This window comes from Strix uralensis, chromosome 10, assembly GCF_047716275.1.
Source record: "Strix uralensis isolate ZFMK-TIS-50842 chromosome 10, bStrUra1, whole genome shotgun sequence".
In the NCBI taxonomy this organism is placed as follows: domain Eukaryota; kingdom Metazoa; phylum Chordata; class Aves; order Strigiformes; family Strigidae; genus Strix; species Strix uralensis.
The window spans coordinates 9,517,679-9,544,534 of record NC_133981.1 but is presented as its reverse complement, the minus strand read 5'-3'; the positions used below and the strand labels follow the sequence as shown (position 1 = coordinate 9,544,534).

General features: G+C 46.9%; 1 protein-coding gene across 2 annotated transcripts; it reads left to right on the top strand.

The window, feature by feature from the left end:
• The first annotated feature begins 12,898 nt into the window (after positions 1–12,898).
• On the top strand, positions 12,899–21,211 carry PROK2 (prokineticin 2). Of its 2 annotated transcripts, none has more exons than XM_074878913.1 (3): positions 12,899–13,038; positions 16,712–16,837; positions 20,258–21,211. In XM_074878913.1, exons 1-3 carry the CDS (start codon positions 12,946–12,948, stop codon positions 20,381–20,383), a joined length of 345 nt encoding a protein of 114 aa, XP_074735014.1. In that variant the 5' UTR covers positions 12,899–12,945; the 3' UTR covers positions 20,384–21,211. The 2 variants fall into 2 exon arrangements, with proteins under 2 accessions (XP_074735014.1, XP_074735013.1); XM_074878912.1 differs by having other exon boundaries at positions 12,899–13,152.
• The last annotated feature ends 5,645 nt before the right edge of the window (positions 21,212–26,856 follow it).

Below are 26,856 nucleotides of genomic sequence, written 5' to 3'. Positions count from 1 at the left end.
TGTACTCTATCCAGCATGCAGCATCCTGCAGCCTGGACCTGGACCTGCTCCTGCCTGTATGCGACCCAGCGCCAAAGGCAGCAGCTACTCCTGCTCCAGTCCAGCCTGTGGAAGGACCAGCACCCTCAAGCCTGATCTCTGCAGCTTACCAGCCCAGAGCACACTACCCGCTGCCTCCCTGATCCCGTCCTGGCCATTACCAATGGAGAAGCACCAGCCGTGGGGATTTGGACCAAAAATACCAGCACCCAAGATTACAACAGCAGCAGCAGCGGTTCAATGCTCTCCTTTTAATTTAGCCACTTTGGCCACTATTAAAACACCACAAGGGCTGAGGCAGGAGCACACAAATACCTCTGGGCTTGCTCACTCCCGGCGCTGCACTGCTGGGCAGTGAGGCCCAGGACTGCTGCTCTCCCTCCTCCTGCCCCAGCAAGCCGAGCTTGTGGTCGGGATTGCCAGTGCCCTCAGTTATCACGTCAGCAGCAGAGCGAGCCCCTGCTGCAGGCTGGAGCTGGCCAGGCTGTGCTGAGCACTAACACCTTCGTGTCACCCAAGGGCTAGCCTGTGCAGCCTCACGGGAACTGCCATTAAAGCTCAGCCATGCACCTTAAAATGATTAATTTCCATATTAACACAGCCCTCATGAATACACCCAGGGCTCTAATCTTAATGAATCACGTAAAATGTTATGCCCTTTGGAAAGGCAAATAGAACCTGAGTAATTATGAGCCGCTTTCTTTTTTTTCTTGACGTCCAGCTCTGCCTATTCAATTTGCTGTCTCTACATGCAAACTTTCTTAACACACCTTTGCCTTTGGAGCTGCAGCAGGCCGCCAAGCAAGCTCTGACGCTAAGGTCACCCCCTGCGCCTGGAGCACCAGTGCGTGTCTGGAAGCGTAGAAGCAGATGCTGGAGGTGCAAAGCAGAGACAGCAATTACTCATTTCCCATGCGAGCATGCATGAGAGGCGGCACTGACCCAAACCCAGCACTGCCGTGAGAGTAACCCCAAAGGGGAGAAATACCATCAGGCTGGGCTGGGGAATGAGGCCTCCTTCTCTTGGGGGGCTGGGGGTGGGCAGCAGCCCAACCCAGGGTCCCCCGGCATTGAGTAAAGAGCCACGGTGTGGCCTGGCGTGCAAAGGGCTCGAGCAGCTGCCGAGACGCTGGGGCGGCCCCGCTCTCCCCTGCGGGACCTCCATGGCATGGCCCGGCTTTTGAAGCTGCAACGGTTGGGGCTGATGCTGAGGGAAAGAGCTGAGGATTTGGTTTGTTCTTTTTCAAAGGCTTTATTCCTCTGACGGCTGAGCTGGAGTCAAACCCGACTGTCCACTGAATCCAGCCCTTTTATTTTTCCCTCTTTAAGTTCCGAGTTTGCACTTTACATACAGTAAGGGCAGGCTTAAGCTTGACTGTCAGAATAAAAGCCTTTTCTTTTTATATCGCTTCCTCCCCACAGTTCAAACACCTCCAGCACAAGTGATAGCAGCTTCAAAGGCTTCCCAGCACTGCAGCCACGGCTTTCGCCTGCTGCAGCCTGTTTCGGTGTCTCTTGATGGCCTGCAGATCTGAGGACAATCTGTGGGATTTCAGTTGTTTAAATGAGAGCTGTTAGGGTGCAGCAAAGATCAGGGCTGTAGATCACAGCAGGTACCCAGCATGCTGGGAGCTGCAGTGGGGAAGCCAAGATGAAGGGAGCTGGTGTTTCTTATGCAGAGGGATTGCTCTGTCCTGCTACTGAGAGAGTCGTGATGAATTTGTCCTTGTACATAGAAACCTCAAGAGCTTCTCCAGCTTATGCTGGATTAGAGGAAGAAGCATAAACAACCATAGCCATCCCAGGGCCAAAGGAGAGCCCCAGCTCCCAGGGGACGGGGAGGTAATTCCTGGATGCTGCTGCTTGAACTCAAGTTAGGGTTTGGCTGTGGCAAAGCTTGCTCTTCCCGTCCTCGTTCTGGGCAACTTTTCTGGTAGAGGAAGTTGTTTAAGATGTTGATAAAGATGATAATGTATGGAGTGATTTCTTTAAGTTCCTGATTTATTGAAACACACCCTTGTTTTCCCCTAAGTTTGCGTTTAACGTTAAGCAAACAGGACTATTCATTTGGAGAAAAATTATGTGCATGATTGAATATGTTGCTCTATTTAGCCTTATTTTCAACAGAATATCCTGTTTATGCAGTTAAGGAAAAGTAAAATTCATGTTCATGAAAATTGCTCCTGCTTTTTAAAAAATCCATGCAAATTGTTGACCGTGTCACACCAAGCTGTAATCAGGAAGGGTAGAACAAGGAGCAGATATGGGGAAGTTTCAGCTAATAACATTCATTCACACAGGAGAAGGAAACAGCAGGAAAAGGTCAGTGTAGGCTAGCAGTTATGCATTTTCTTCAATGGAAGATACACTCCTCTATCTTTTCTCCTAGGCAATTATCGTAATTATGTGAACAAGCCATTTAGCAGATTTCTGACTGAACAAGCTATCGGCATTGGCTCCAAGAGGTAAGTCACTTGACATCACGCCAGTTAAACACAAAGCACTTGCTGCTTAAAATGTCATCTCAGACAAGACAATGAAATGAGCTGGAACTGTCCCAGCTCTGACTATTAACCTTGGCAGGATGAAGCATGTAAGGACACCATGATGGCAGATGTGAAAGGAAACTGGAATAAGTAGAAGAGAAAAGGTTTTAGTGGGGGACTTAAATACCCAAGTGGTCCGTTGAGAACTGATTCGTTCCTGCTCTGCTGCATTTGGCGCTGTAAAACTAAGGGATTGCTGGTTACATCACTCGCTGGAATTTAGGGTAAACTGAAGGAAATATTTCATCATCTGTAATTGCTCTGCCTTGCTGCAGGAAGTTGAGTAACTGGGTTTAGAAAGAGTTGGATTTAGAAAGAGCTGGAGCAGTACCTGCCTGTTCCGCTCTCGATGCATCCGACAGGTCTGAAGACGGTTGGTTGTTCACGCAACCGCGCGTTGAGGGACTTTGAGCTGATGTCTCAATGCTTCTCAGAAACAGGACTCCAGCACTGCAGGGCAATCCAGCTGGGCAGTGATAGTCATAAGAAAGCCCATTCCTGATTTATTCACGGAGCTGCTACGTAGAGTGATCAAGGGAGGAGTCGCTTTAGGAAACAGTGCTGTTCCCCAGAGAGCAAGTAATGGACTGAGCTCAGGAAACCATGCTTAACTGGTTTCTCACTGCTGCATGCTGCTGTCATGGTACTGAAATGTATTGGTCACCGAGGAATTCCTAAATTAGATGTGCCATGATTGGAATTAATAGCAATGTAAAAGAAACAGCACTCTGCAAAATATGAATTACAACTCTCTGTAACCAACAACCTGCAGGTTATACAGCCCTGAAGCCTGGGGAAGTTGGCTGCAGGTTGTCTTTGGACTCAGCAGTTTTTGCATGAGGCTTTCATTAAAGAAATGTGAGTGTTTTGAACATTTGGGGTTATTTTGTATTTTCAAGCCCTATTTTCAAAAAATAGTGGTGCACTGGGAAGGGATTTGCTATATAGTACTTGAAAATCCAGCCTTTAGAATGAGAGACTGGAGACTCTTCCTGGGAAAACAGCCAGCCCCTTTCTGAGGGCAAAAGCCCACTTATCCTAATGATACTACCACATGTGTGAAAACTTGGTTTTGCGAGTCTAGTCGCTTGCCTTGTTCCCAGCAGGATTTCATCAGCAGGTATTACACCAGCACAAGCTTAAAATAGATCTCTGGAGCTCAAGTGTATTGTCAAGGCAATAAGAAACAACGGTGTGGTCTTATTCAGCCATTCACACAACCGAGTTGCCCTCAGACAAAGCTGTTTCTGTGGGACTCTGGTCACAGAAGGGAGGCTCCTTTGACGATAGGAGATGTTGGTTTTTGGGGAAAGGGAAAATGTCATTTCCACGTGCCCCTGGATTGGCTTTGTTGTTTTGGCATAGTCAGTAGAACGGGAAAATGTGGACATGGGCAGCGAAATGGGTGGTGCAGGTCCACGTCTTCAGCATGGAGATACTGACTAATGAGGCAGGTCTGTGGTGGGGAAAGGTGATCCCAGCCAGGTGTGCATGGCCTGAACCCCCATGCTATGCCCCAAGGTGACCCAGGAGACAGAATTAAGACAATATGCAGCACCCGGTAAAGCAGTTTTGAGATGGCAGAGCTGCTGCCGAGGGTGCTGCCAGGCTGCGTGGCTGAGCACGGACAGCCTCCGCTGCACCTTTTGCCTCTCACACCCCAACCACACTCCTTTTTGCTGCTTCCTTTCCCTCAGCCTCGTGCCATCCTCGTCCTCCTCTCCCTCTGTTCCTCCCCATCTGTGGTCTAGCGACTTCTACCCAGCTAACGAGCTGTTCAGAGAATGAAACGCATCTTCCCAGCACTTGGCTAGCCGCTGAGGCAGGCAGCCAACACCAGCCCGCATTGCTGGGGGTTTGGTTTTGTTTGATCTTTACCATAAAAGCAACCAATTTGAATTCCTGGAATAATTAGTTGCCCTTTGCACTAGTGGCTCTTGAAAAGTGAGCTGGCGGAAGAACAGAGCGGGGAGTAGGAGGGCGAAGTGGATGATTTGGGCTTTGTAGCGGCTCGTCTTTAGGAGGTAGTGCAGTAGGTCACACTCTTCCCTCGAAAGCCAGGGGTTGGCGGGCACATTGAGCTGCAGACGCAGACAGGGCTTCCCTGCCTGCCTCTTGCCCGCAGCCACCTCCTGCTGCCCTGACCCCAGGGTTTGCGTGAACCTCTTGGTCAGACTAACCCAGCCAAGCCAGCAGTTGAAGTGTTTGCAGGACTCCAGCCCAAGGCCGTGTCCTCACTTGTGTGTGCAGGACTCACCCTAGTGACTGCTGCTTGTCAGGGTCCCACATATTTGGCTAAAAGATAAAACCAAGATGCTGACATCTTGGTGATGCTAAAGATGCCATGGCTTTTCCCGAGAATAGCCCAAACACACAGTAGCACTTTATTTTCTGCATCCTGAGAAAAAAAAACAACAAACCCCACCACCACAAAGCCAGAGGTTAGATTCTTTTTTCTTTTCTGTTCCAGAGTTGTTCTTTAATGTGGGCATGTGAAGTTAAACACTTGCCAGTTGTCACCCCAGATCTGGTTGTACCCCAGCCACAGCTAAAGTCATTCAGGAGAATGCGATTTACTACGTGCTTCGGGATTCTCAGAAATGCAAGTCACTAGAGAGACATTATAATTTTCTAAGTTCATACTTACAAGAGTAGTAAGTGAAGTTTCCATGTTGAAGATGGCTCTGGTGAGGGGAAGCATTTTGCAGCCAACCCCACAGGGTTTTTAATGCACACTTTTTGCTAACATGCCGTTTCACTGGAATTTTCACCTTTCTGAGCAATCATGCACATGGATGAAAGGGAAAAAAAGGAATTCAGTGGTACTCCAGGTCCTGGAGACACTTCAGCTGCCCTGTGCTGGGAATACCCACCTCTTTGTGGCAGTGAAAGATGAAGCAGCACAAAGTACAGGGGAAGGAGAAAAAGACAAATATGAGAAAAGTGGGAGAGAAAGTAAGAGGGGAAAAAACCTCATGGGGGACCTGAAGGCCAAGACAGATCAGAAAGTGGATGAGATCATTCTGTGCATGTGTCCTCCCTGTTTCTGCCTTGGATGACCAACATTCAGAGCATCAGGGAAGGCTGGAGAGCCGTGAAGCTGCTAATCCCCCATTAGCAGTGGTGAACGCCCCATCCAGCAGGATGCACAGAAACATGGTCCCAGCTGCACTATTGCCTCTACTTCCCTCCCTGCAGATCACCCCCCCCACACCCTGCCACACACCAGAGACCTACCATAAATACTCCAAATTAACAGGAGAAAAGCTACAGCCATCACATGTCTCATGAAGACAGCCAGACAGAATGAAGGTGCAGGACAAGGGATTTTAGGGGTGAAATTCCCAGTTGATTCTGGGAATTTGCAACACCCAGGATGTAAAACCAAACAACAGACTCCTGTTTCTGGATATTGCCTCTCTTGACCTAATATGCTCATAAGGGCAGGAGCACAACCCGCCCTGTATCCTCTTGCTGGCCACCACCACATTCCAGCAAAGGACTGGAAAAGCTAAGCAACAAAATCAAAACAGAAACTAAACTGTGTGCTAAGGAGAAAAAAATTTCTGCCTGCTTGCTGCAGGCAATCCAAGGAAGCCATGCAGCACAAGTACAGTACAGTAAATAAAACTGAACAAGTGACCTCTTCTTGGTCCCCTTGGAGATAGCAGGAAGCCAGGTATTAGCAGCATTCATAGTGCTACTGTGGGGTTCCACAATAAGGGGCACAGAGGAGACTTGTGAGGTGCCCAGGGAGGTGTGGGAGGCAGGGCCATGTATGCAGGCAGCATGACCCGGGACATGCAGGCACCAGGGTGGGTTGCAGGCATGGACCTGCTGAGGGTGCAGGCAGAACTGGCAGGGACCAGAGGGCCCTGGCAGGGAGGAAAGGTGGGCTGTTCTGTTTATTAAATATGGGCTTACCAAACCTGCTTAGCATTGGTCTAGCTGGCTCCCATTAAGGCATATGAGGCATAGCAGCGCTACAACAATGCCCTCCTGAATAACCCACCTGCTTTTGGTAGATTTCTATGGCTATGGAAGAATTTCCATCTCTTTCCCCTATGGCCCACTGAGTCCCACCTCAATGAAGAACTACGTCACTCTGTAGGTTCAAGTGTGCACAGAGAGAGCATGGCTCCACCAGCCAGTCCCCTACCCACAGCTTCCAGTTACTAATCCATTTGAGCATGCAAAGGAAAGATATTTCCTACCAAAAACAATCAGTGGGAAGAAAAAAAGGTTGAAAGAATGATTCCTCAAAGTTCAGCTAACTCCCCAAACCAATACTGCGTCTTCTTGGTAAAAATTCTACGTGTTTTTAAAGACGTATCTGAAAATTACAGAAAGGCATTGAGTCCCTGCCCATCACATAAATCCGCAGTTCCCGCTGAATCACTCAGAACTGTGCTGCCCTGGACTTTGCAAACGCAGTCACAGGGATGTGTAGAACTCTAAATAAAATCTGTGTACAAGTCAAAGGAGTAATTTTTCAAGAACAACTAGAAATTATTAGTTCTGTTTGTCTGTTTGCAGCGTTTTCTTGTTCTACTGCTGCCACTGTTTCATGAGTAGACTGTAATATTCCACTTCAATCCTTCTGAGCTGATGGGAGAACGTGTACTTCGCAATCAAAATGATTCATGTGGTTACACGATCCAGTGCAGAGTAATGGAGTAAGAATCCCTAATCTAGAACATTAGCACTTATCTGTTAAATGCTCTTTTTTAACAAACTGCAGAACCATCATCTTTTTCCTTACATAAGGTTCTTCATGGACTACTATGACAACGGCAGCACTGAAAAACAGCGTAATGAGACGCAAGGAGCACTAGGAACATACCACTAGAACAGCAGCTCATCACCACTATTCTTATCTGACCTCAGAAATAAAAACACTTTGAGATACTTTTTTGTTGCTAAAGATTTTTGCAAATCTGTTTCATTTTTATTAGTGTATTCACAAGGCTGTTTCTGTGTATATGCCGATAGTTGACTCAGTCTGCAAGAATATATAACTAAGAACAGAGCTGTGTGGCTAATCGTATGGGGTGAGAATATTCCTGAAATCACACCAGAAACTTTAAAAAGTTTGTTGATCTATTGGAAAGGGCTTGGAGATGAGCTGCCAGAATAATTTGATGGTGGCAAAAATGTTGCTTCGTAGTAAGAGGGCTCAATGTTAATAAACAGGTGTTTGTTCCCAGCTTATAATTACATGCAGAAGGTGAAAAAAATCTTGATATTAGAGGGCATAGTATCATCCCCTGGTCCAAATCCGTGAAATTTAAACAGGAAATAAGGTTTTAAGAGTTGGAGCTATTTGCTGAAGGAAATGGGGAATTCTTTGTTGTTTTAAGTTAGTGCTTGACTTCTCTTGAGATACGTGCTAGTTTAAAATGCAACTTATATCTCTATATTTAGGATTCACTAATTAAATTTATGGCTTGATTTAGTAGGAATTCAGACTACAGTGCCGCTTGTAATCCTAAAACCTGCACGTCTCTTAAGACTTTAAAAAAATTAATTAGTTTATTTGATGTCAGAAGAGGCCAGATGTGAGCCTGGGGTGTGGTAATCATGAAGAATGACCACTGTGGCTTACTCTGAACTGCAGATGGCAAGGTGTCCCCTTCATGGTAAGTGGTTCCTTGTTTCTTGTACAACTGGCTGCTGCATGGCTGTGGGCGGACGTGCTCCTGCTGCTCTCCATACTGCCTCCTCACCTGCATCCCATCCCCGGGCAGATACGTGCTGACCTCTCAGCTGTGCCTACAAGTTCATGCAAGCAGAAGCCTCATGGACATCTCCAAAGGCAACTACTGTGGGACTTGCGTATAGCAGTCAAAATTACCTTTCATTTTCTGTACGTTACACAATTTCGCAAACCATTGTCTATATGATCTAGGATCATACTGATGGGTGCCCAGACTTGCTAAGCCATTTACACTTCAGATCCCAGCTGGGGTTTACAGTCTCAGTGAGAGTTGCAGGTATGAAGCCTCCGTTTCCCAGCCAGCTCACTGCTGGTAACTTGTGAAGGCATTGGCCAACTTCAGCCACATCAGAGAGAGAGGGAGAAAACTTAGAAGTAATTTGCAAAAATCTTTGCAACTTAAAAATCATAAATGGTAGTTGGGTAAATGCTGGGGACCCAACTTAATGCCAGTGCAAGCAGAAAGGGTCTCTTCTACCTTCTGTACAGTCCTGAAGAAAGAGGACAAAGGATCGAAAAGGGTCTTGGGCTGGTTTGGGCTGGCCTCTGCTTCACTGAACGATAATTATTGACATAAAGTGGAAATAATGAGTGAGAAAAGGATGGCATCCCAACCCAGGTTACAGTTTAGAAATTAGGATATTCTTGCATGGATTGTGTGTTCAGGTTATTCCAGGCACTAAAGACAACAGGTCTGAGGTCTTCCATACCTTGGGTGAACTTCCACACCTAGACTATGAACCTATATAAGCATCTGCTATAGATAAGTATGTTATTCCTGTATGAGAGTCAGCAAACTTACACCACTTTGCTGAATTCAGACCATTGTCAAATATATAGTGTGAAAGATTAAGCAAATTAGATACTGTCATTATTAAGAGAGTTTTTAGGACAAAAAGTTAATTCTCCTGTCTCACATTATATGCTTTTTCTCATTTCATTTATGAGAAAATTATCTTTTTAGATAGCTGATGTATTCACATTCTTAGTCTTCAAAAATCTGTAAACTCTGTAGTGCATTATCACTTGAATAGGCCAAATAATTATTTGAATGCCTACTCATAGACAGTTAGCTTTCAGTAAAATTGAGGCTTTGAGAAGAACCAGAAAGAGCTACCAACTGCACTGAAAGCTAAAAATAGGTATTTCACTCTGGGTTCTTAAAGCAGCTGAGGACTTTGGGATGATTGTTAATGTACTGTGTCAAATCTAAAGTATCATGAATAATTTGGAGTAATATTTCCTAATTCTGATATTAGAGTTTTTATAGTAGAAGATATTTAGTGGATTTGTGAAGGTGATCTGAAAACGGGACTTCTTGGGTTCCATCCTGAGGAGAAGCCTAACCCCCCCAAGCATAGCCAAAGCTGTAGCTCCACTGAAGCCTTGCCTGCAGGGTGACTACACGGGATCCTACTGCTGGGTGCTTTCATACGGAAGGAAAAAACTTCTTCTAAGGTATATCCATTTATACCGGGACAGTATCGCAGATGTCAGTTGGTCAGGGATCTACATGGAGGAATGAGGAAGGTAGCTGCATTAATTGTGATAATATGAGAGAGAGGCTGGAAAGCTGCTTCTGCACTAGGCTGGGTTATATACAGTGTCTGTCCCTCATGTCCCCAGTCACACTCCTGGGTGGTTTTGGTATTGTACGGGCAGAGACAGAAAGAAGTATGAAGAGAAATGTTACAGGTTTCAGAATGAATTGTATAAACGCCCCTATGCAAAAAATCCTTTTAAACTAAGAAAGCTAATACAAGGCTATCCTTCAAAGTGGATCAAAAGAAATAAAAGGACTTCTGAAATTCTGGTGCATTTGTGAGATGGGCACTATGAAGATTTAGGACACTTTGTGGATTTTTACTACTTTTGTAGTTGAAAAATTATCTAGGCAGTAATGGCACTGAAATTCAGAGACTCACCTCCTCAACTTTCACTTTTTTTAAGAACAGAAATAATTTAATTGCATTTAATTAATGTTTCATTACAATTTTGTAATTACCTAAAGGCCATATAGATGTGTAAGATCCCTTCTAATAGCAAACCAGTTCTAGTGCAAGTTGGTAGTAAGAATATTGGCGTTAGGGTGGATGTTAGTAAACCTATAGCATACCCATCTTGATGTACAACACTGCCCTTCCAGGCTAATGACTGGCAATTTTTCATAAATGATACATTTTATGTAAAATGGCTTTTACAAGAAACGACTGAGTGTACATAAAACTGCACAAAATTCTTCCCCCTTTTTATTTTCCCTCAATCCTGTAGTGGTTTTGAAGGATCAGGAGATTTAGAGCTGAAAATTATTACTTGTTTTTTAAAGTTCTGGGCACTTGGGGATTGTGAAAATAATCATTCCTGGTTTAAATTAATTTTTAGTTTCTAGGATATAAATAAAATTTAAAAGAAGCTAATCACTTCACCTGGTTTAAACTGGTGATGCTTCAGGCCAGCCACGCGGGTTTACAACAGCTAAGGATCTGTCCCAGGTATTTTTAATACTGTCACATCAAAATTGGCTTATCCCAGTTTACTTTAAAAGCATCCTTGAAGTAATGCTCTATTTACTCAGCCTGTATTTGTCTCTAGTGCACTTTTACAAAATAGCCATAAACAGCCAAAAAGGCCACATTTGTAAGGAAAACACCTCCAGACAGACTGACCCCCTGAGGGGATGCTGCTAACAAATCGATTTGACAGCTCCTGACTGGGAGTGAACCAAGCAGGAGCGCACCGAGACACTCGGTGCATTATACACTCCCCTTCAGCTGCGCTTAAATTCACCTCAGCCAAAGAATGAGACTGTTTGAGGACTTGGGGAAATGTGGGCTCTGCAAGGGCTCAGCCTTCCTGTTTAGAAAAAGAGAATTTGAAAAATCTGAGAAAACAGGGACCTATGTGTGAGAAGGGGACACATTGGAGGTGGGGGAGCGGCACAGAGGGACTGGACAAATGGAACAGAAAGGCAGGAAAAGGGACAAAAGGGGAGTTAGGAGGGAGAGGGCAGGTAAAAAGAAGTAAGTTGAAAGAGTTGGAAAAGTAAAGAAAAGAAAATAAGGAAGAAAAACAGTGAGAGAGAGGCAGGGAAGGAAACCTTGCACGTGTTTTACTGACTGTCACTGGGCTCTGATGTCCCCCCTCCGCAGGGGACGGAGGTGCCCAAAGGTAACACAGTTAGTCATTAAACCCTGGCTTGTGTTAAATTTAAGCGGTATACATCTAGAAAGAGGAGCTCACTGAGACAATCAGACCATGGCCTGGCATTAGGGCTGGAAGGAGCTAGTGGTGCTCTGCCTCTGAAAAGGGGGTCCCTGCTCCCCCTGCCCCTCCTTCCCCCCAGATCTTCGGGTGGGAGCCAGCCCTCCCGAGGGAGAGCACTGTTTCCTTCCTTATGTCCCTGGGTGCTACAGGAGCTGGGAGGGCTCAAGCAGGGGCAGGGGGGAGCAGGAGAACATGAGTTCAAAAGGTTTTGGGGTTCCAGAGCGCCTTGATGCTCAGACAGGTCCACAAAGGAGTACGGTGAAGAAGTACACACGAGCGTTACTTTTTTTACTCAGCATTGGCACTTCTTGGGCTAAGTGCAGTAAGCAGGAACTGGGGTAATTCAATTCTTCCAGGGCCGGTGAGGTATATTTGCTTTGATGCTCCTCTGCCACAGACAAGGTGAGGTGCAGCCTGCATGTACCCCCTCCATGGCCATGTCCACAGCACTGCTGGGGCTCAGCAGAGACCGGGTTGGGGGCTGCAGGTGGTTCCTGTTCATAGAGGGGAGCAGGGGGAGCGTCGGGGCTGGGACTGGCAGGGGAACTCCTGGGTCTGCTGCAGGCCAGGGAGCCTGAGGAGCACAAGCTGAGGAGACGTGGCACTGAAGCCAAGACAGGCCTCCAGACTGGCTCCAGAGGCTCTGGGCTACCACTGACCCACTGAAGGATGTGCTCTAACCTGCTGTGGGACCCCCCCCCCCTGCTGTGGGATCCCTCTGGACCTGCTGTGGGGTGTCCCCCAGCCAGTCCTGGGATGACCCCTTAGACCTGCTGTGGGATGTCCCCCACGGACCTGCTGAGTGATGTCTCCAGCATGCTGTGGGATGTCTCCCCCCCCCCCCCCCGAGACCTCCTGAGGGATGTCACCCCCCCAGACCTGCTGTGGGATGTCCCCAACATGCTGAGGGATGGCCCCCCCAGACCTGCTGCGGGACATCACCAACATGCTGAGGGATGTCCCCCTCAAACCTCCTGAATGATGTCCCCAACATGCTGAGGGATGTGTGGCCCCCACCCCCGACCTGCTGAGTGATGTCCCCTAGACCCGTTGTGTGATGTCGCCCCCCACCCCAGACCTGCTGCGGGATGTCCCCCCCGCCGTGGGCTGCCCCCCAGGCATCCGCCGGCTCTGTGGGGGTGTGCGGGGCGGGTGCGTGTGTCCCGCAGCCGCGGAGGCTCGTCCCGCGGCCGCGCACCTGGGCGCGGTGGGGTGCGCGCGGCGGTCCGCGGCCGCGGCGCTGCCAGGGCGGGGGTGACTCACGCTGCCGCCAACGGCAGCCCCCGGCTTTATAACGGCTGGGGCGGCCGCCGCGCCCGGCTCCGCTGCGCCGCGCTGCGCCCGCGGGGAGCGCAGGGGCCGCGCCCGCGGGACGGCACCATGCGGAGCTTACGCGGCTCTCCGCCGCCGCCGGTGCTGCTGGTGCTGCTGCTGCTGCTGCTGGCTGCGGGGCGCGGCGCCGTCATCACCGGGGTGAGCGCCGTCATCACCGGCACCGACGGCACCGACGGGACCCGCCGCGCCGGTACCGGCGGCCGCAAGCGGGCTGGCGCCCGGCGGGGGCTCGGCGGGAAAGGGTCGGCGGAGGTGGGGTGGGGGCTCCGCTTGGGGAGCGGGGACAGGACTTGGGGGAGTCTGTCTGCAGTGAGTGATAGCGGGACGTGGCGGGGGGGTGCCCCGGATGAGGGATGGCAGCGTTGAGGGGGGAGCTGGCTCTGCCGTGAGGGATGCTCGGAGGTGGGGGGGTCTCTGCGGGGTGGGCAATGCCGGGGGTCTGTCCCGGATACGTGATGCCAGGACGTGGGGGTCTCTCTAGGGAGAGGGATGCCCGGAGCTGGAGGGTGTCTCTGGGATAAGTGATAACCCGGACGGGGAAGGGAGGGCTGTGCCCGGGGATGAGAGATGCCAGGGCTTGGGGTGTCTGTCTGGAGAAGTGATGCCACGACGTGGGGGTCTCTCTGGGGTGAGGGATGCCAGGATATGGGGGCGTCTCTCTGCAGTGGGTGACAACAGGACTTGCAGGTCTCTGGGGTGAGAGATGCCACGGTGGGGGTTCTGTCCCTGTGGGGTGAGGCATGACTGGACTCGGCGTGGGGGTGTCTCCGGACTGGTCCGGGAGTGTGTACACACTCCAGCTGCTTCTCCGGGACTGGAGGCTGTGTCCCCGTGCTCCCCCCATGCACCCCCAGCTGCCCCCAAACCTGCCTCGGGAGGGCCCGGCTTGGGGCACCGCTTGTGCACCCCGAGCTCCTTCAGCCCCATCGCTTGGAGGGCAGGCACCGGTATGCCATCCTCGCAAAACGCTGCTCTTTTTTTCTTTTTTTTTTTTTTTTCTTTTTTTTGACTATGACTGTGCTGCTTTTTTTCCTCAGTAGCCACCCATCGCAAATGAGCCCTCTGTTGTTGTTGTTGTTGTTTTTAGGCTTGAGATTTAGTTCGGTTGTGAAAATATTTTTTTTTCTAAAGATGTTATTTAACCCAAAGCCTTGCATCACTCTTAAGCAAAATGATTTTTTTTTTTTACTGTTTGCTTTGGATTAATAACCCAGCGCCTGCATTCCTTCGAGAGCTTACATGTCTTTTGTAACCATCAGAAGTTGTACTTGCAGTAGCAGATTACTCCGTGGCTGTCCAGGCTCCCTGTCAGGACTTCACCGAAGTCCATGAAACAGCTTGTAGGCATTTCTCTGGATGTCAGATCAGTTCCCAGGACTTAATTTTCAGAGCAGAGAGTGTGAAGGAATTTTTTAATATTTGAGAATTTCAAGTTCCTTTTAAGTAGAAATATTTCCAGCAATGGAGGACTAGTTTATATAAGACTGTTATTAGAATCGTGGCTACACCTTTAATGCATAATTAATCCATTAAATAAAATAATTGTGAAGCACTGATTAATAGATCAAGGACAAAGCAGATTCAAAAAGTAGAAATAGATTAGAACTAGAAAATGTTACTTTATTAACTTTTGCTTAAACCACTTTGATGCATTTTTGGCTTCTGATGAACAGGCAAATCTCAGACAAGAGCTGACGTAGGTGTTCCCGTCCCCATCCTCTGAGTCTCGAAGGTGCTTTTCCTTTGCAATTTAAGGACTTGATTCAAACCTTCCTGACTTCAGTGGTGGTTCGTGTGCTGACTTCAGTTGGCTTTGGAGCTTGCATTTCACCTGGGACTTTTTCCTCGAGCTGAATTTTCCACAAAACTGTGTTTAAATGGGGTGCTGAAGAGGAATGTCCTTCATGTTGTGTCCTGTGAAGATTAGGAGTAGCAGTATGAATTACACACTGCAGATAAGGTGCGGGCAGGAGCATTTGGGTTGAATATTTTCACAACTTGTCACACATTTTTGGAAAGGGGACCTTAAAAGTTCTGCCAGGTGTATATATGTGTGTGTGAGTTTTAAAAAGAAATTGTTCAGCACAGTGTTTTAGATACCCTTGCTTGCTAGGACATACTGAGACCCATTTGGCAGCTGAGTGGTACTTCACTCCAGGACCAGTCCCACGGAGACGGATGGGGTTTGAGATACACAACTGAGAAAAAAGGGAGTCAGGAGCTGACCGGTGAGGAACAGTAGAGCCTGTGACTCCAGCTAAGCAGTGGGCAGGGGCAGCCAAAATCACTGGACCTGCAGTTTTTTTGTGACTAGGCCAGAATTAGACCATTAGAGCGCTTTTTTTTTTTTTTTAAGAAAGAGGTTAGAAAGTAAACATTATCTATCTGGTAGGCTGTAGTGGTAGTTTTATGGCCATCATAATCTTATAAGTAAATACTCTGTGTGTTTGGGCTCACCTGTAGCATAGACCTATCTGCTTCGTTACATGTGTGTTTAGGAGGAGTGCTAGCTGTTCTGGTTACACACACTATTTAACAGCTTGACCTTAATGCAACAGCTTTTTCCTAAATTACTGGCTGATCTGTAAATACGTATTTTGATCTGGCTTCTGCTGGTTGAACTAGTGTAATATTTACCCAGTAGAGTACAGTCTAATGGCATTTATCATGTAAATCCCAAGGTAGGACCTGTAAGCGTTTTTCCTCAAGTGAGTGTTTGTTCTGATATGCAGTATTCCCCAGAGCCATTATCATCTTTTATGTACATTTTTATAAGTTGCTTGTTTATGTACCTCTGACCAGTGCCTTTCGTCTATCACTCCCACTGTCAGACATTAAGAGTAGTGAGTTAATTAAGCTTACCTTTGGGGTGTAATCAGAACCTTTAACTAATGGCATTTCTCAGCAGAGAAAGGAGATTGTTTTTTGCATTAAATTCATGCTGATAAGCTTTTGGTTAAAAAATAAGCAAAAGATACGCAGTAACCTGTTTCCAAACTCTAACATGTCAATTGCTCTTCATGGTTTCTGTTTTTTAAAACATACCCAATAGTTTGCATTTTGGTTTGTGCTTATCTAAGCTGTATTGGTTAAGTGGCTGAAATATTTTTCCCCGCCCTTGCAGGGGGAATGCTACCACTTGGATATGGACACTTATGCAGAGCTTTTTCTATTATACATTTAAGACCTCTTTTAGTTACTTGTAACTTTTAGTTACTTGTAATTCTAGATAACAACTACAGAATCCATATTTAAACTTCTATTTTAGCTACTTCCACTTGGACTTCTCTAATAAAACTATCATGCAGCCTTGCATTTGCAAAGGCACTCAACCATAAGATATTGTCACAAAAAACTAGAAGGAATAGTTTCTTAAAAAGCTTTAAATTAGTGGATAATTTCTTATCTAGCTTCTCCATAAGATTGAATTCCTGACTGTTCCGTGTGCTTGGTCCTTGTACTGCCTGAGTTCACCTGGACTCCGATCTGGGAAAGTGGAGTGGCATGTGTGACGGTCCATCAGTGCTCAGAGATTGGGACTGTAAATCACTGACAGTCCTGGATTTGGCCCTGAGCAGCTCCATATGTGGTTGTGGCTTTAAACATCCTGGGCTCAACTCTGAAACATGCCAGGAGCCTGTATGTTCTGATCCATGGGAGATATAAGTATCGTGAATCAGCCTTAAATCTTGCTATTCAGCTTTAATGAGCCATGGTAACTTGTGGGGTGTCAGAGGCAGTCCTGATCTGTCCTATTTCTGGAATATATTTATTATTCATTTTATTTGCCTAATGCTGTATTGAACTGCAGGCCTGCGACCGAGACCAGCAGTGCGGAGGAGGGATGTGCTGTGCGGTTAGCCTCTGGATTCGCAGCCTGCGAATGTGCACGCCGATGGGAAATTTGGGAGAGGATTGCCATCCTTTGAGTCACCCAGTGAGTACCTCACCAGGGGGGCTGTGGGACCAGAGCTGGCAGGGCAGAAAAAAACAGGACTATACTGCGCTGAACGTCACATTGCATAAAAATTATACGTGGTGAAAAGGTGGGGAAACATCCCATGCGTTACAATACCCATCCATTTGCATTTGTATGGAAATAGAGCTGAAGGTACCTACGTAAGGAAATACATTACTGTCAGAACTATGCTGAAGAGAATCCAAGGATGAAAGTACTACATGCTTTCCAGATTGTTTTCTTATTAGTTTGTTGTTGCTGTTTTGCTTCATTACGTGATCCAAAACAGCTTTAGCAGTTCCCAAGCCCAACCCTGCCGATGTCTACGTGCATGAGCAGGAGCGTAGCAAATGCCACTGACTGCAGTGGAACTGGACAGGATCCCATCACAAGCATAAAAATGTCACCAGCCGGTGTTGGGACACCTGGTGCATCACTGCAGCATGGTCCCTGCCATCCCATTTTGCTCCAGAGGCTGAGAGCCACTGGTGCCTTCAAAACCCATTGAGAAGGTGTTGACACACACTTGTACTTGAGAAAACTCACCACGGGTTCTCTTTGCTTCTATTCTACCTATTAATTTCAAATATATATGTATGTATACATATATACACACACATATATAACACTAGGTGCATATTTGTACATTATTATATGATATACTATTATTAATATAATGATATTAACAAATGCATTTATTTAAGGGTATGTAATTATGTATATATTATGTACTATGAAAAAGGCTGTTTATAAGTAATGCAAAAGACTGAATGGGATGTTATCAAGGAGTGGAAAACCTGGTGGTCTTCAGAGCTGTCCTCAGGAAAGAGTATGGCCCAAGAGTCATCACATGAAAGATATCATGGCAATAAATGTAGATTATAAACGTGCAGCTAGTTAGCTGCCTCCCTCACTGTCTCATCCAATGCCTGGCTTCTCAGATCAGTATCTACGGTTTATTTTCTCAGTGTTGGGAAGTTCAAGGCTCTGTTCTAATACAGTTAAATTTTTAAATCTTCTGCTGTGATATTGGGGACCAAATTCTCATCTTTACTATGTAATGTAGAAGGTTTTTCTTGTAAGGGATCTTTGCATTAACAGGAATCTCAGGGTAAGAAATTGTTTTCTAGGAGGTTTTATGAGCTTATTGTTATTGGGCAATAATTTATACTGTCTGATATATTTTAAACTAATTGTCTGCATAATTACAATCAGAGAAGATGCCTGTTCACCCCATACTTACAGTCATAGTCACTGATGTTTATAAGCTTTATGAGGTTAATTTTAGATTTAGATTCCTCACTCCACTGGTCTTCATGACAAACACAAAGCAAATTGATTTACTGTAGTATGTGAAATTGGGTATTTTTAAGGACAGAGAGTTTGCTCAGTGAGTCCTCTTCTCTCAGTATCTGGGTGGGGGGCAGCTGGGAGACCAATTGCCCTGAACACCAAAACCTTTCATCTGCAGATCAGGTACAAAGCAAGCACCACCATGGCCATGCCACCGCCTTGGGGACCTCCTGAGGAGCCTGGAGATACCCTGGAGGAGATGGCTGGTGGTTGGGTTTCCACCTTCTAGTTTCCTTCTCAGCAACTAGATGGCGTTGGCTTGATGCCGTTAACAATCCCAGTTGGCACTGAAGAGGCAGAGTTTGCAGGCAGGAAGGCAGGATTTGCTGGCAGGGCCAGGCAGGTGAGGTTTGTCCCATCAGCAGACAGAGCTGGCAGCACCAGGGGTGGCTTTGCAGCCGCTGTGCACATAACCCCCACGTCTCTCCCAGGATCTCCCTTGTTTCCTTTTCACCTACAAACTCCCATTGCCTCATGCTCATTAAAACCTGGTGCTGGGCACACGGCATGGCAAAGCGTGCACTGGCTCAGCCGGCATCGCTGGCACCGGCTCCAGGCACGTGGGCTCTGCCTGTGCAGGCAGAAGCTGCACGCCCCAGCAAAGCGCCCATCCTGCAGAGCTGTCACCCACTGCCTGTCCCCAGCCGGGTGCGTTATTAAGACACATCTTCAGCGTGGGAGTCCCACTGAAAGGAAGGTTTCCTTGCAGTGAATGTAACGTTTTGAATAAATCACTTGAGCTGTCGGAGGGCTGAGAGGTACCTCTGAGTCAGCCTTACCAGCCCGAGGAGCTCACATTTTAGGTTTTTCTGCAGTGCTGTGCGTGGGCACCCGAGAGATGTGATTCCCATGGGGAGTCCCCGGCACCCGCGGTCGGTGGCCTCTCTGCTTACGCCAGGGCTGAGGGGCTGTGGTGGATTGCGTGGGGAAGACCGCAGCATCCCTCGCTCTGGGTCTGCTCTTCAGATGGTGCTGGGCAGGGGGCTGGCGCTGGCCCAGGGCACCGCAGGCGATGTAAGCCCCCAGCTCAGCCCCTACAGCTGGCAGGGTGTCACCAGAGTCAGGCAGGTCCGTGGCGTGATGCACAAGGGAACGTATGGGGCTTTCTCCCTTCGACTTCCTTAAAGAGAAAATTTGCACACTGACACAAAACAGTCTTGGAATATTAAAATCACAGGCTCAAAACACCCAGAAATCTGGAAATGAGGGAACTGGGGCTGCCTGCCCAGCTGGCAGCAGTGGCTTTGTACCTCTGTGCTTCCCCTGCTGCATCCCATGGATGCTCGGTGCCTGCTGCCGCCTGGCAGCACCGCGGCTCCCAGCACGCAGTCCCACCAGGCTGTCCTGCTTGGCTCAATGTGCTGGCGGCGGCACAGCTCCTGTAAAAGACAGAGCTTGTGATCAAGTTGTTAAAGTGTGTCAGTGCATGTGCACGTTGTGACGCAATTAAAGTTGTTTAATGCAGTCCGTATGTGTGCTCCCTGCAACAATGATGTGGCTGGAGGAGGATGGGATGAAATGAGAAACCTCTGCCCTGTGGCAAAAAGGCTCCTGCTCAAAGGGAGGTCAGGCGAGATGACCTCCAGAGATCCCTTCCAGCCTGAATTACCACAGGATCCTGCAGTTCCCTGGTCCCGCTACGTGGCTGACAGGCTGCTCTGTGCTGTACTACAATGCAGGAATCAGGGCAAGCAGAAACCCCTGCACAGGGAGCACTGCAAAACGTGATGCTAAAGGCCAGCGTAGTTTCACAACAGACTCCTTTATGAAACGGGAGTAGATGGAGAATATGTGTCACAGATGTAGATTTACACAGCAACACAGACTGTTAAATTTTGCTCCTAACTGTGGCTTGACCAGGAAATGCAATAGGATTGGCTTTGCCATCTGCTCTCCAGCCCCCGCGCTGCAGCTCGTGGGGATCTCCTGCCATGGAGGGGGATGGGTGGCATTCCCTGTATCGCCACTCTTCATCCGAATCCATCCCCCCCAAGCACCACCGCCGCTGTGCTCCCTGTCCCTGACGTCTGTGCTCTTTGTCCCCAGGTCCCCTTTGCCGGGCGGCGGATGCACCACACCTGCCCGTGTCTCCCCAGCCTGGCCTGCGTACGGACTTCTCCCAGCAAATTCAAATGTTTACCGGACTTCAGAAAAGAAGATGTCTTTTTTTAGCAGGAGCTATTCTGCTCTAGAAAGAGCCACTCGATGTATTCTTTTTCTTGTTATTGTGACAAACGAGGTACTTGCCAGGAGAAACCCTTTACCATACTTTCCTGCCTCATCAACACTGAAACTGAAGATGAGATACTGTGCTGTCGTGGCCAATGTTTTCAGGAGGGACTTGCAGTGGCGGGTGCTTTCATTTTGGGTGAGCAAAATGACATCTGCTAAAGCAATACTGCTTTCTGAGGGCAGGAGCTTAATGATTTCTGAACCGTCTCATGGTCTTCATGGTTCCAGTTTAACCCCAGAATGAAAACATCCAGGATTATTGTCAGGTTTAAAAAATTTTGGCCATGTTTTTACACTCTGGAATGCCTGAATTGAACCGAGAGTTGAATAATTGCATAGTGTGAAGCATATGACAATTGCCAAAAAACTGTATTTACATTACATTTCATATCTTTATTAATATAACTGTGTTTGTAAGTTAGGTACATCTCTAGGGTAGAAGTTTAACCAATAGATGTAGTTTTTACACTTTTTAAAAGTGGCAGGTGGAACCAAAGCATTTCAATATTCAAAGCATTAAAGGATTTTGTTATTTTAGTATTCTAAGATGAGAAGAAGTTGTTGTTACTTGAGTTGGTGTAAAACTACCCGATCATTTCAAAATATGTATTAAGATGTAGTTTATATTAAAAAAGGAACCCTGAAGTTTATTGTAATGGGCTGCCTGACTTCTTGTATATGTATCAAATTTGCTGTGTAAAAATTCTGTATCAGAATAATGGCAGTATATGATTTGATTTATTTTAATATTATAATATTATTTTGTCATTGTGGTTTTCCATTTTTATTCAGCGTAATCTGTTATCACAGACTGGATTCACCCAAGCTAGCAGAGCTCCTTACGGACAGCTTAGCTAAAGATTATATGCCTCTGGCTGATTTTAGGGAAACTCAGCAGTTTACAAGGCATGAACTCCTCAAACAGGCTGCAGTCTTAGACGATGGAGAAATATTGGTGTAGCTAATACGAGAGGTTTTTCTTGGCACATGCCTCAAAGGATCAACTTTAGCCCAGCAAACATAAAATTTGTGGCTTTTCTATGAAATACTGTGCAACTTCATATTTACTTGCCAGTCCCTGGAGCTGGAATTCCAATAGTTTATGTGAGTTTCACACGTTTCATGCTCTCAGACATGCAAACATATGCTGGAACTGGAAAAGTGAAGTCATTCATCTTTCAACAATCAGTGCTTTGCTGCTGATGATGATGTGGAGGTTGAGAGAAGTTAGCACGCTTGTATTAAGGCAAACACCTGTATTACTTAGAGAAGATCAGAAATATCCCAGCAAGTTTCCCAGGTACCTTCCACTGGGCTCCACAGCCTCCCCGAGGAGACAGAAGGGAACAACTGGACTTGTTTTGCCAGATCCTGCACACATTACAAAAATAAATGTCTTGAGAGATAGGATTGCATCTTCCTGGCTCAAGGCAGCTCAACTCCAGGGTTCCCACTCCAAAGCTTATGTATTTTGCTTCACCCTTTGCAGTGGCAATACAGCAGCTGTGGAAGTGGCAACAGATTCAGGTCCTGTAGAAAAAAAAAAAAAAAAGAAAGTTTGAGGTGCCACCAAATGTTAATTTTACATGTGGTTTGCATTAATGTGATCAGGTACAAAGTGCCCCTATTAGTTCTGAAGTCTTACAGGGGGTTATTGCTAACCCAAACGGTTGGATTGTGCTGGTGAAAGATCAGCTCATTCCCATGCTGATGCAGTGACATGCGAGCACTGCAGAAATTCCCATAACCTGGATTTAAAAACAAAGCCAAAACCTGATCCTACCACTGTCACTTAATAGCCAGGCTCCCCAAACACCCCGTGCACCCACACAGTCTGAATCTGCAGAGGAGGAATGCACTGGGAGCCTGCGGATTGCTTTTCTGTCCATGTCTATCAGTATAAAATTCAGTTAATACCATGGACTTCAGTTTACACTCAAAGGGAAAATCAAGAAGGAAAATAAAGCCCAAATGTGTATGCATCCCATCTCTTGCTCCATTCATTTTTACCAAAGCACATTATCATGGTGCTCAAAATGACGAACCATAGCAGGAAACACCAGCCCTGCTTCTCATCTGTCACTGGCATAAATCATCAGTGACTCCACTGAAGGTAATAATCCTGGTTTATATCATTGTAAATGAGTGGACAGTTATATCTGGCAACTGCCTCAGACCTGCCAAACTGAACTCCTAGGAGAGTTTATCAGACAAGAGCAGAGTGACTTTGTAGTTGTAATTTGTGCCAATTAACTTGTGGGATTAGGCATTTATCTAGGTAATGAGAACAGCCCCAATTACATGAGTTCAACGTTCACACCATCTATAGGAGGTCGAAGTACTCGTGTCCTGCAGCCGCTCCTGGACAGGGCATGAGGAAGGTCCTTCTCTGAGAGATGTGATCCTGTACCTGCCCTCGAGGGTTTTCTCCACACCACCTCTGCTGCCACCTGAGCACAGCTGCTGGCGTAGAAGAGCTAAAGGCAAAACCTCACTGTCCTACATCCCCACTATATTCACTTGGCAATAATTATTACTTTTAGTAATTTAATTCTCATTAACTGACACTCACAATGGAGGTTAGTTGATTTGAGAGATCATTTTGGATGGATGATTATGCTTTTGCATCCCAATTCTTTCCTAAACTCTGTCCTAATCAATTACCTTTTCTCCCATCCTAGGGGAGATTTCCTAACCCAAGCACACCTGCAAAGTGCCTTTGATTTCTTTCTGGAGTGGAAGGGGGCAAAAAAGCCTTTTCCTTTGCTTTACAGTGATAATAGTTAAACCAGTGACCACAAGGAGTATTTCAAAATGTAAATGGCCATGTGTGCCCCTCTGCTTTTCCCTTGAACCAGCTTTTGACTTGAGGGGCACAGCAAACTGGACTCAACGTGATGATGGAAAAGGTGGCCAGCCTTGAGCCAGCTCTGCCATGAAAGGTTTTCTGCAGCCCCCTGGGCAGCTCAGTTTGGCTCAGCATCTCCCTAGTAATAATTCCAGGCCAGGAACAGCTTCCTTGCCTGCCTGGGAGGAAGGGAGGGGGGCAGGACCTTGCAAGAGAAACCAGATGAGAAAAGAGAACAAAACCTGTGCAGCCCTGGAAACACAGAAACACCTCTGTAAAAGGGAAAAGCCTCATTCTCCAGTATGCGTAGCTTGTTAAGAGAGAACACTTTCCTTTATTCACTCCACTTAGGAGATCTGTGCCAATGTTTGGTTTAATTTTATTAATATTGGAGTAATATTATTAATTATTAATACCCACATGTGCATTAATTTTTAATATTATATTAATATTTATACCACAGATATGCTATAGAATAATGATGATATCACACCAAACTGCAGGAGTTTCCATGTTTATTACCAGATATTGGGTTAGCAGAGAGCCATTTTAGGAAAGGACACCACCACATATAATGAGTTGCTGCCTTAATTTGATTACAGGCTTATTAGGAAGGGTGAAGCAAGGTGTTTTGGGTTTGCTGGTGCACAGCTGGCTGAGCAAGCACCTGGGGGGCTGCAGGGAAAGCAAGCTGTGCTGCTGATCTTGAGAAAGCCCAGCTGAAGCTCAGCCTCATCTGCATCCTCCTGCCCACAATTCCCCCCCTGGGAAATTTTGTCACTTATAAAAAAAAGTGTTACAAAGTCTTTGAGTGATGGGGTAACACAAAATAAATAGTCCTGGTTCTGTGGCAAGTGGGACCCAGGTCTGCATGGGTGCTTACCTAGGAGACAGGTCACCCTAACCACAACCCTGGCTTTATAGGAGGAGTAGCTGATACAAGACTGAAGGTTGATTTGGTGGATGAGAGAGCAGTGTGGACTAATATATACCTGTACGGACTACTCTAAGGTAAAAGACAAGTTTAAAATTACTTTTATTTATTTGTATGTGGGTTGAAAACTTTGGATTTGTTGCTTTTGAACTCTAGAGTGTTAGAAGATATTATAGCATACTTTGTCAAGAGATATTTTGCTAATTTGTGTCATCTGCATAATGCACCATAATGATGTATGGTAACAGCAAGTATGACCACAGACTGAGGTCATCGCTGATGCCTTACCCCAGCCCCAGTAGCTGATTTTTTTATTACTGCACAGATGGATATTCAAAAGAAACAGAAGGTGCTAAGAATCCCTTGATTTAAACAAGATGTCTCAGGAATTTGATCTTGACAATGTGTAACATGTTTTCCAGAAGGAATTAGAAAATTGCAGGAAGAGAAAAGACAGTGCAAATACAAGAGGATTTTGATAACAGCAAAATCAATGTGCTCTTCTCTATTACATAGATATGAAATGCCAAAGCAGCGGGGGTACAGCATTTAGACTAATCAATAATTCTGAGCACAGGAATGGAGATGAATTTAATGCACATCAAACACAGAGCAAATCACTTACCATTTCTCAAGCAGAGTTCTGAGTGCGGGCAGACCCAGCCCAATGCAATAGGCTACATTTCAGTGATTTGACAGGGTACATTCCCCTGTATGATCCAGCTGCCTTGGAGGATGGTAGTAGCCTTTGGGCTACTCTGCCTGGTCATCAGGGCTGAGAAAGGCTGAATATGAAGGGCTGAAGCTGAGTAAGCCTAGTGTACTGAAGGGAGGGTGTCTGGCAGCATGTTTCATGGCAAGGGGTACAGCACAGGGCAACAGCAAAGTGTGCAGGGAAGGAGGAATGAGCACTATAACCATACAGCTCACTTGTAAACACCCCATGGCAGGGGTTTCCCAAAGGTCTGAGTGTAAGACAGCTTAGTACAGGGGGAAAATGTAATTCACAATGTAAAAATGACAGAAAAGTCTCCTCTGTAAGCCCCAGTTTGCCTGGGAAACTGGGTAAATGTTAACTGTGTGCCCGGAGTGCCCAGAGCATCCGAGATTGATGTTCCTTTGTACCATGGCACCAGATATCAGTGTGTTACAGGCATGTCCCTGTCCCCAGAAGGTTTCAACTCTCACAGACCAGATAAAGAATGTGTCTGTGCTGTACGCAGTGCGTACACACACCGCTGCAGCCTGAGCTATCCTGGGATGCATAACTGTCCCTGTGCTGTGTCCCAGTTGGTGGCATGGGAAGGATGGGCTGTAGCTGTGTCCCTGCCAGTGCCACACGGCTCTGCATCACACTGTGTGAGCAGTGTATCCTGGGCTGGGAATTCCACCCAGGCCTCCTGAACCCCAGCGCCATGCCTTCACCACAGCATCGCAACACATGGAAGGGATTAAACCTGGTTTTAAATGTAATGTGGCTTTGTAAATCCCAAGGCTGTAACACGGTTCAGAAGCAGACTAGAAATATGGCCTGGTTTCAGCCAAGCGAGTTGGGCTGAGCCTTCTTTATTTACTTTTTTTCTTGTACATGTGAGTGCGCCCCTGTCACTTCACGCAGATGTTTACAGGCCTGAAAGGTGCGAATGGGCAGCCGCAGCTCTTGCTGCAAAGAGTTCACAAACCAGAAAAGCTGCTGTTAATTTCAGGGGGTGCAAAGCTGGGCCCATTCTTTATTTACTCCTCTAGACCACACTGGAGCCCAGGCAGCAGAGCATATCTCTAACTGCTTTCATGGGACCTGCCAGAAGGGCCAGCTCAGGGAGAGGCGCTGGTGAGGCAGCTGCAAGCACACTCACTCCAAAAATTTCATTGCATCCTGTCAAATTGGTAGATTTTTTTTTTTCCCCTCCCCAGTTTCTTCTCTCACATGGGTGAAACCTTGACAGAAAGGTCCTCCACCCCCTCATATTCAATGGTAAAACTTCCTGACTGCAGTGGTGTCATAATTTCAACTCCCTCCCCGCCCTGGTTTCATTAAACTCCCCAAAGTTGCTAACAAACCTTTCACACATTGCAACAGAGCCTTCAACTATTTGGATTTGGTTTACATCAGCACTTATGCTCAGACAGATATTGCACAAACGGAGAGTAAGAAAAAGTCTGTCTGACTGAGAGTTTAGATCTACTGGGGAGGAAAATTAGCACTGAGACCTCTGTCCCCACCAGCAGCACTGCAGGCAGGTCCTGGCTTCTGCAGTATCCTTCACTGCCCTGCCGGGAAGCGCTTTGGTGATGCTCAGCCTGAATGTGTCCCTCCTTGCTTTCACACCATGGCTCCAAGCTATACCTCTGCCTGCAATTCTGCTGGCTCCTTGGCTCGGGTGCCCACGTTCTCCCCCTTTAGTCACACTGCAGCTTGGCTGAACATATTGCACGTTCATCCGCCTTCCTCCACACCCAGATGTCTTCTGTGGCTCTGCCGGAGCTCGGCCCGCAGGCACCTGGAGCTGGTCTCTGTGGCCCCGGGGCACCCAGAGGACTGTCCCATCTCCTCCCTCAGCCTTGGTGTGGCATGCTGGGGGACTGCTGTGTAGTGTGAGTGTGCAAGGTCTAATGAGGGAGAAAAAAGAA

Bases quoted from the DNA above. Each gene is read 5' to 3' on its own strand.
- PROK2 (XM_074878912.1), top strand. From the start codon at position 12,946: ATGCGGAGCTTACGCGGCTCTCCGCCGCCGCCGGTGCTGCTGGTGCTG. The intron at 13,153-16,711 runs GTGGGGTGGGGG...ATTGAACTGCAG, and splicing joins GCGGGAAAGGGTCGGCGGAG to GCCTGCGACCGAGACCAGCA. The intron at 16,838-20,257 runs GTGAGTACCTCA...CTTTGTCCCCAG, and splicing joins GCCATCCTTTGAGTCACCCA to GTCCCCTTTGCCGGGCGGCG.